General features: G+C 37.8%; 2 protein-coding genes across 2 annotated transcripts; one reads left to right on the top strand and one right to left on the bottom strand.

Annotated features, from left to right (window-relative positions):
• Window positions 1–933: 933 nt before the first annotated feature.
• On the bottom strand, window positions 934–2,231 carry LOC134677571 (RNA-binding protein 48). The gene is made up of 2 exons (XM_063536047.1): window positions 2,061–2,231; window positions 934–1,714 (listed from the first exon to the last, which is right to left on the bottom strand). The coding sequence occupies exons 1-2, from the start codon at window positions 2,169–2,171 to the stop codon at window positions 944–946; spliced, it is 882 nt and encodes a 293-aa protein (XP_063392117.1). The 5' UTR covers window positions 2,172–2,231; the 3' UTR covers window positions 934–943.
• A 212-nt stretch (window positions 2,232–2,443) lies between these two features.
• Window positions 2,444–5,124, top strand: LOC134677283 (LSM12 homolog A-like). Its single transcript, XM_063535716.1, has 3 exons — window positions 2,444–2,895; window positions 3,925–4,062; window positions 4,996–5,124. The coding sequence occupies exons 1-3, from the start codon at window positions 2,593–2,595 to the stop codon at window positions 5,122–5,124; spliced, it is 570 nt and encodes a 189-aa protein (XP_063391786.1). The 5' UTR covers window positions 2,444–2,592.
• Window positions 5,125–8,776: the final 3,652 nt, after the last annotated feature.

Below are 8,776 nucleotides of genomic sequence, written 5' to 3'. Positions count from 1 at the left end.
ATAAAGATTGAGCAACAAACTTATTTTATAGAAATAGGTACGCATGTACAAACATCGTTTTGGTTGTAAAATGTGAACTGACTATCTAAGTTGCTGTTACTTAGAGTGTAAGAACAAGAACTATTGTTATGCAAAATTATAATTTGTTGGTTATTCACATGGTATAATAATATACTCCGCCTGGTACTCTCTTCCGACCACGTGACTGACTCAAGCCTACGTCATCATGCGACAGCGCTATATAATAATATGCAATAACGCTATATATAGCGGCCATGTTATTGTGACGAAGGCTTGTGTCACTCTGGGAAGAGAAGACCATGTTTTATTAGACTATGGTTATTCATTGAGATATTAATTTATTATTTATAGTTTTTTTTAACTCCATTATATGTCCCTATATGTAAATCATTCCTATGTAGATTTTGTTTCTTTTTTTACAAAGTTTTATCAAGTTTTTGACAAATATGCATAAATTTTATAATAATTGAGACAGCTTAAATTAAAGATAAAGCTTAAAATTTAAAGTTAAAATATGTAAAAAAAAAAAACAATTAATCAATAAGTTTTCTAGTTTGACTAAATACAGTGAATGTAACAAAAATTTGATAAATCATCAAATTAATAGTCAATAGCAGAAGTAGCTGGTTGAGTATGTATAGGTTTAAAAAATGGTATGGTGAGATCCATACCTCATACCATTATGAGGTTAAAAAATGATTTGACCACAAGTTTTTTGTTAAGACCAGAAACATATTTTATTTAAGACTGTCTGCAGAATATTTTGGACACCTTTGCTTGCTTAGCCACTTCTGCTGCTGACTGAAAAGGTAATTCTGATTTCTTATAACAGTTTTTAGATTATTTATAAGTACATTTTTATTAATTTTTGTTACTATTTATTAATGTTTACACCCAGTTGAAATAAAAGCATTATTGGATTCTAACTCTTTTTATTTACATTAAATTTGATTTTATTTAAAGGCTTTTCTGGTATTTTATAAATTTTAACACCATCTTTCATGTTGTCATGTTCATTCACATTTGTAATAGTTTCTACATCTGTGGAAGTACAATCTACTATTTCTATGTTTTTATCTATTATATCAAATGTATGAGGCTTTTCTACAGTTACTTTTGGAAGTCTATCCACACAATTAGTAGCGCTTTTAATTACCTCTACTTCTATTGTTTTAACTTCATTAGAAATAAAACATGGTTTAAATCTTTTCTCTTCTACATATTCTTTAAGTTTTAGTTTCCTAACAGAACCATCTTGAGAAATCACATTAGTTTCACCCATATTTAGTTTTGGCACAATTTGCTCAACTTCTGGCTCAATTTCAACTTTTTTGACCTTAGTATCTTGTTCATTCTGCAAGTTTCTCAGCCGAGTTAAGACATCATGTTTTCTTTGCAACAATTTAATTCTTGTTTCATCTAAATCTTCTAATTCCGGAGCATAAGTTACATGCAAGGAACCTCCATAGAAGTTTTTAGTGTCTAACATTCTCTTAGCTATCCTAGCAGATTGTATTTTCTCGAAAACAGCATGGTAGGTCTCCGTAAACTGTTCACTTTTGTAATCCTTTGCCAGATTAAATGATTTTAACCTGCCAAATTTCTGAAATAGGGCCTTGGCTTCTTGTCGCAGATTGAGGGACGGGACACCGAATATTAGGAGGTGGTTAGATTCGCTGTTGATAGTATAAACCTGTGGCACAAAGAAAGAAAAATGTAAGATACCTGAGAGACCTGGGTAAGTGTCTTAGGCCGCTTGTAGACGTCCGGTGTTTTCGCCGGACAACGGACCGTGTTACGCAACTACGTCTAGTTTTGTATGTGCCTACAGACAACTGCACCCAAGAATACAAGACATCGTCACCGAACACGGAAAATTGTCCGGCGAAAACACCGGACGTCTACAAGCGGCCTTAAATATTGAAGAATCACTTAAATTGATAACAATGTCACTATTATTTAATTATTATATATATAGAGTACAATAAAACGCTTTATAATTGGATAAATTAGCCTTAAAAACAAATTTTAAAACGAACCTTAACAGCAGTGAGTTTTCGGCCTTGGCGGTAGGGCAGCCGCGTTGTACACAGCTGCTGCTGCTCGTGGTGAGGCAGAATAATTTTATCATCACTATTCTCTTCCAACATTTTGTAATAATCAATCAAAAACCGAAAAGAAGTATATTTTTTCTATACTATTTTTATTTACATGCTCATGACATTGACAGAAATGCCAAGTTGACAACTTAACAATCCAAATCTACCAAACATGAAAATGGTAGAATTCGTTCTTCAAAGCACTGGCAACACTAGTCTGTTCAAGCCACTTGTAAAAATGCCCATTCTACTGACATTTTAATTATATTTAGGTCACAAAACGCGTGTTACTTCAATGCTGTGCAACAACAAAACGCAAAAGAAAAGAAACTTCAAAAATTTCAATGGCCGACGTATCGTCGCCCCAACAAAACATTTGAACACGTTGAACTTACATAATTGCTTTATTAGAAGCCATTGAGCTGCATGCCACCGGTTTATATAACGTAGACCCCAAAAACAACTCTCCAAAATGTCAACAGTCGTGTCTGACTGCTTTACCATCGGCAGTATAGTAGCAACGCGAACATGTTACAACCAAGAAATAGAAGGCGAGGTTTTAGCTTTCGATCCTCAAACGAAGATGTTGATATTGAAATGTCCGTCATCCAGCGGTAATCCTAAACGCCACGATGTGAATATTGTTAATTTATCGTTAGTCAGTGACGTGCAAATCAAGAAAGAAGTGACCGCCGTACCGGAAGCTCCCCAGAGCCTTAATTTACACAGACTTAACACTAGAGTACGAAATTCTATTGAGAATAAGAGAAGACTAGTAAGTACAGGCTTTTTATTGCATATTACTCTATTTCAGAACTTGTCAAGTCCACTTTAAACATGTGTCTGGACAGTAGCCTACTTTTATAACATTACATTCTAATTCAAAGTTTTGTTGGACTCTCTGACCATTTATTTCAGTCCTAGCTGTTTAACGCTGACATAAAAGTATAAATTTCTAGTTTGTATTGTCATTTAGGGCAAGCTGATGCAATATGGATGTAAATTTTGTGTGCTACTTTTGATTGTTAGAAATAGAGATAACAGAAAATGATTTAAAGATAAAGTTAATGTAATCTAACTTTAGTTACCCCTCCTAATAACTGGCCATCTATTTTTCATTGCTTTTTGGTGGACACATATACACACATAAGGGTCATAGATTCTTTTCAGGAATAAATTAACTCCTAAGTAAAATGTATCTCCTAAGGCTACCAAAATTTATCCATACCTCCCGGGATGAAGCAAATTCGGATTATACACATTTAGGACCCAATGAAGCTATTAAAATGATTTCCAGCTTGCTGCTTCTTAAGCGGGTTTAACTGTACAAGGAATACAATACATATGTATAAAATTTAACTATGCAGAAACTTAGTAGGTACCTAGGTGTGTCATACTCAGAAGATAAATTTTACTAAACTACGGAAGTCAAATAAAATGACTATCAAATATCAATTATGGTATCGTCAAAAATTAAAATGTGGAATCAGGACTTAAGCATTAGAATCGAAATCAAACAACAAATTCATTTAGAAACCCTTTTCTTATTGTAAAAAAAATGCTTGGAAAGGGTTCATCCACATATGACTGCTGATCATGCCAAATGTGACAGCATGTCTTTCCTATGAAAGTGTGACAAGGGTTAAGGGGGGGGGGGTCTAAAAATCGAAATCTTGTGTAATGTAATTATGGAAAACCCCAAAGTGGTAATTCCTATGGTCACACTATCACTTTCAAGTTTCAAAGGTACACATACACAATGCCCCACTTTCACAGTAAGAGAGAAAAAATTGTATGTTTCCAGGTATCAGCACTATCAGCATGCCTAGACCCTGAGGGTCAGCGGCTGTTCCTGGCCATCGCGCGGGTGATCGACGACGTGTCGTGGGCCGGCCAGAACATCCGGGTCTACAACGAAGTGACCATCTCACCTCCTTACAAGGTATGTTTAATAATAAATAATAATAATAAATATCGGTGTACCCCTTACATTTGTACCCCCTACTCTACGTGTTGGCTTCGGCTCCGCGCATGCCTCCCAAAGGTCCGGAACACCATTGTTCCGTGATGGGAAAGACATACAAAAAATATTGGGGACATCTTACACAGATCAACCTAGCCCCAAACTAAGCAAAGCTTGTACTATGGGTGCTAGGCGACGACACACATACTTATATAGATAAATACATACTTATATACATAGATAACACCCATGACTGAGGAACAAATATTAGTGTTCATCACACAAATAAATGCCCTTACTGGGATTCGAACCCAGTTCCCAGTTCTCAGTTCAGTTTACAGTGGAATCCAGACATTTGATCAATCTTCAATCTAATCACCAATATTTGACCCCTTTAAGTCAGGGGTCTCCAAATTTTTTTACTTGAGGGCCATATTGCGCCTTAGAATTTTCGCGCCTTTTTCCGTCGGCGTCGAGGGGGTGGGGGAGTTGTATCTGGTTGCTGCTTATTAGGGCTGAACACCTGGAGCTTGGCTCCCGCGGGCCTGATTTGGCCCTCGGGCCGGGGTTTGGAGAGCCCGTTAAAAAAAACCGGACAAGTGCGAGTCGGTGTCGCCCACCGAGGGTTCCGTACTTTTTAGTATTTGTTATAACGGCAACAGAAATACATCATCTGTGAAAATTTCAACTGTCTAGCTATCACGGTTCCCAAATTACAGTCTGGTGACAAGCAGACAGACAGACGGACGGACGGACGGACAGACAGAGGGGCAGCGGAGTGTTAGTAATAGGGTCCCGGTTTTACCCTTCGGGTAAGGAAAGGAATCCTGAAAACGGTTTTTATTTAATTATATTATTTTTTTGTCTCCAATGTAGCTAATCTTTCTCATATTTGGATTATTTCCCGTGCAGGTGGAGAACGTGGCGGGCGAGCCGGAGTCGAAGCCCTACAACTACATCCGCAAGTTCGTGGAGCGCCACTGGAGCGACCGCGCGCTGCCCGCCGCGCCCGCCCCCGCCCCCGCGCCCGCGCCGCAGTAGCCCCCGCGCGCCACACACAATCCTGCCAAAATGTCTAACTGTTCGGTAATGACCATTTAAAAAAAAATACAGAAAACCGGATTCTTACAAATCTGGACGTTCTTGAGCTCGTTCTACTCGGAATCGTAAGCATTAAAAATCCTACCATTAAAAAAAGATGTGCTAAAATGTCCGTTTCATTACGTCACGTTTTAGTCTGAAAAGTTTTTCACTTGTATGTGCAACTACAGTTTTTTTTTATTATTATGAATGGGCTTACTCATGGCCACAGACTAGCCGAGGCGTAGACGTGGCCTACGATGGAGCGAGCTCGCCCAGAAGGTGCCTGTTCACTCTTGATTTGAAGATTGCACAAATACAAATTATTTATTTGGCAGAACACAGAACACAGTGAATATTTTATTTATGAACGTCAAATAAAGATACACCGGCTCCAACCCTACACCTCTGCCTCGAAATTGGATGTGCTAGTGATTCTGAATTGAAAGAACCCAAAATTATCAGAATCTGTAATAATCATGTTTTCAATATCTTTTTGGAAAAGAAAGTTAGACCAAGAGTCTGCAACGATTTTAACAGCACAAACTGCAAGTGCTATCTACACATTATAATTTCATAGAAGTTTGACGTTTAGAATAACACTTGCACAGTCTGGGCTATCAAAATAGCTGCAGACATCTTGGCCTCTAAAATGAAACTCGTTTTAAAAAGCTACGGGTTAGGGTCTCCCCAAATATATCGACGCGCATTCGGCAAAAGCCGATAGGAAAAAGCTTTATGTCCGCGCAATAAGAGCGAAAAACCGGTCGACGCGTCCGGCGGCGTCGGCCGTCGCGAGCCGAGCCAAACGACGACTTTTTCGCTCTTATTGCGCGGACATAAAGCTTTTTCCTATCGTATTTTGCCGATTCCGCGTCGACATATCTAGGGGAACCATTATGCTACATTTACACGCTTGGCTTCGACAAGCACCCAACAAGCACAAGCGTGTGAATGGGGGCATAGACTATCTTCATAAACGTTTACTAAATTTGACAAGCCGATAATAATCGTTTGTCCCTTTTCGACGTATTGGTATGATGGAAAGAGACAAACGATTATTATCGGCTTGTCAACTTTAGTAAACGTTTATGAATAAGGGGGATAGACTATAACACTAGACCAATCCCGTTGACCAACGTGTAACCAAACCGCTGCTTGTTAGGGTTCCGTACCCAAAGGGTAACAACAGGATCCTATTACTCCGCTCCGCTGTCCGTCCGTCTGTCTGTCACCAGGCTGTATCTCACCGTGATAGCGAGACAGTTACAATTTTCACAGATGATGTATTTCTGTTGCCGCTATAACAACAAATACTAAAAACAGAATATAAAAAATACATATGTGATTTATTGCCGTTTTTTTATCGTAGTCAACATCTAGCGCCAAGTAGCGGATTTATCAGTACTGCTACTTGACACTAGATCTCGCGATCGAAAAGTCTAATGCTCAACAGTTTTTAGCTAATATTATAACCGGAACTCTGTTTTCAAGTCTTTCCGCTTGTAATATTAGTTGTAAATTGTTGATCAATACACTTTTCGTCTGTCACGACACTCGTGCCATCTAGTGCCAAGTAGCGGTACTACTGATAAATCCGCTTCTTGGCGCTAAGATGTCGTTTGTCGACTACGAAAATGAGCAGCGTCAGGCGTGGCTCACTTCGCGATTTCGTCGCTGTGCTACAGGTAGCTAAAAGTACATCCGTTCCACCCCAATATTGGGGAAAGCCATAAGCCGTGCGTGACGCTGTCGCCACCTAGCTGCCATATCTGTGCTGATCGTAACAGACGCGTTTTGTTAGACAGTTCTGTACCTAGTACTATTATTTAGTCTGTGGCAGCGTTTTGGTTACGCGCTGCTCAATGGATTGGCGGTCGAGTGTTATCAGTCTACGCCTTAGCTTGCGTGGGTTTGTCGCGATAAGTTAGACATTTTGATATATCATAGCGTTTTCGAAACATTATTTTTACTACCAAATTGTATAAGGTGCAGGGGGGCAATTTAGACTGCGGGGTAATGTAAACTAATCGAAATATCCCCCATGTTTTACATTATGAACTAGAGTGCCATATTTGTGCAAATAGCAGAAAAGATGTGTTCTGTGTGACTCTAGTTAATAATGTAAAACATGGAAGATATTTCGATTAGTTAAAATTACCCCGCAGTCTAATTTGCCCCCCTGCACCTTACTCTAGACATCTAAATGCTCAAAATATCACATCAAATGTGCAAATAATGTTTTGAGAACAAATCGTTACAATGAAGATTATGAGTTTGGTAAACTTATTAAAACACCATTTTTACTACCATAGAGTATAGAACACTGGGGCCCTATTCGACACAGAATAAAAGGGTGTGACATTGATGCCATATGTCCATTTTTTATTTCTTAAGTGCACATATGGAATCCATGTCAGTCTGTCTATGTTAAATTTATAACACCAAATGCATAGTATTCATTGTGACTATCATTCCTACTGTTATACGCAAATGTATTTATTAAATACATATATATTTATTATCATAAATAATAATTGGTTAAAAATATTAGGCCTCGAATATTTATTTTATTAAAGTTTTAGTGGTTAAATTTATTTTATCATGGCTGTATTCAAAATAGAATTTCCTTGTTTAACACAAGCTTGTACAAATTGTGTGCTTTTTTAGGGTTCCATACCCAAAGGGCAAACGGGACCCTATTACTAAGACTCCACTGTCTGTCTGTCACTAGGCTGTATCTCATGAACCATGATCGCTAGACAGTTAAAATTTTAAAATTACTAAAAAGTACGGAACCCTCGGTGGGCGAGTCCGACTCGCACTTGTCCGGTTTTTTGATTATATAACTTCATTCTGATAGAAAAAACTATTTTAATTCTTAAATAAGAGTATGTCTCTACGTAGTGCTGTTTTTCATGTGTAATTTTTCACTGTATGTATCTTTTTTAAACTTCATAAAGGAATGCAAAAAAGGACTTCTGAAATATCTCTCATCTGTAATCAAAATGAAATGAAATTAATAAATACATTTGTAAATATAAATTAGTATTAAAAGAAGATAATTTAAATCTTTGTTTTATTCGTTTTATTGCTCTCCTGACTCCCACTGCATACATTACATTAAAATTTAAGAAATAGTTATAGACCGCGGGCCAGGAGCATATATCGTCAGTCATTGCCTCCCGGCTGATACTTTGTCATGGTCTAAGAGCTAGCAATTTATAGAGCAACGAAATCCCTCTAGTTAGTGTGCGCAACGAAATCCCTCTAGTGAGAGGTGTCAAATAAATTGAAGGTGTACAATTTATAGAGCTCAGAGTTTGGTGTGATATAATTTTTCAATTTCCGTAGCTAGCAGTAGCTAGCTCTCCGTCTATCAGATGATAAGTATAGATATAGATGGTCAAGCAAATCTTGTCAGTACAAAAAGGCGCGAAATTCAAATTTCGATTCATATAATTCTATGAGGCGATATCCCTTCGCGCCTACATTTTTCAAATTTGCCACCTTTTTCTACTGACAAGATCATTATAATTATATCATGAAATAAAATGAATAATTTAGCCTATATACGTCCCACTGTTGGGCACAGGCCTCCTCTCAAGCACGA

Source organism: Cydia fagiglandana, chromosome 26 (genome assembly GCF_963556715.1).
Source record: "Cydia fagiglandana chromosome 26, ilCydFagi1.1, whole genome shotgun sequence".
NCBI classification, from domain to species: domain Eukaryota; kingdom Metazoa; phylum Arthropoda; class Insecta; order Lepidoptera; family Tortricidae; genus Cydia; species Cydia fagiglandana.
This window is presented reverse-complemented; position numbering and strand designations above follow the sequence as displayed.

Bases quoted from the DNA above. Each gene is read 5' to 3' on its own strand.
- LOC134677283 (XM_063535716.1), top strand. From the start codon at position 2,593: ATGTCAACAGTCGTGTCTGACTGCTTTACCATCGGCAGTATAGTAGCA. The intron at 2,896-3,924 runs GTAAGTACAGGC...GTATGTTTCCAG, and splicing joins TTGAGAATAAGAGAAGACTA to GTATCAGCACTATCAGCATG. The intron at 4,063-4,995 runs GTATGTTTAATA...TTTCCCGTGCAG, and splicing joins CCATCTCACCTCCTTACAAG to GTGGAGAACGTGGCGGGCGA.
- LOC134677571 (XM_063536047.1), bottom strand. From the start codon at position 2,171: ATGTTGGAAGAGAATAGTGATGATAAAATTATTCTGCCTCACCACGAG. The intron at 1,715-2,060 runs GTTCGTTTTAAA...TTTGTGCCACAG, and splicing joins GAAAACTCACTGCTGTTAAG to GTTTATACTATCAACAGCGA.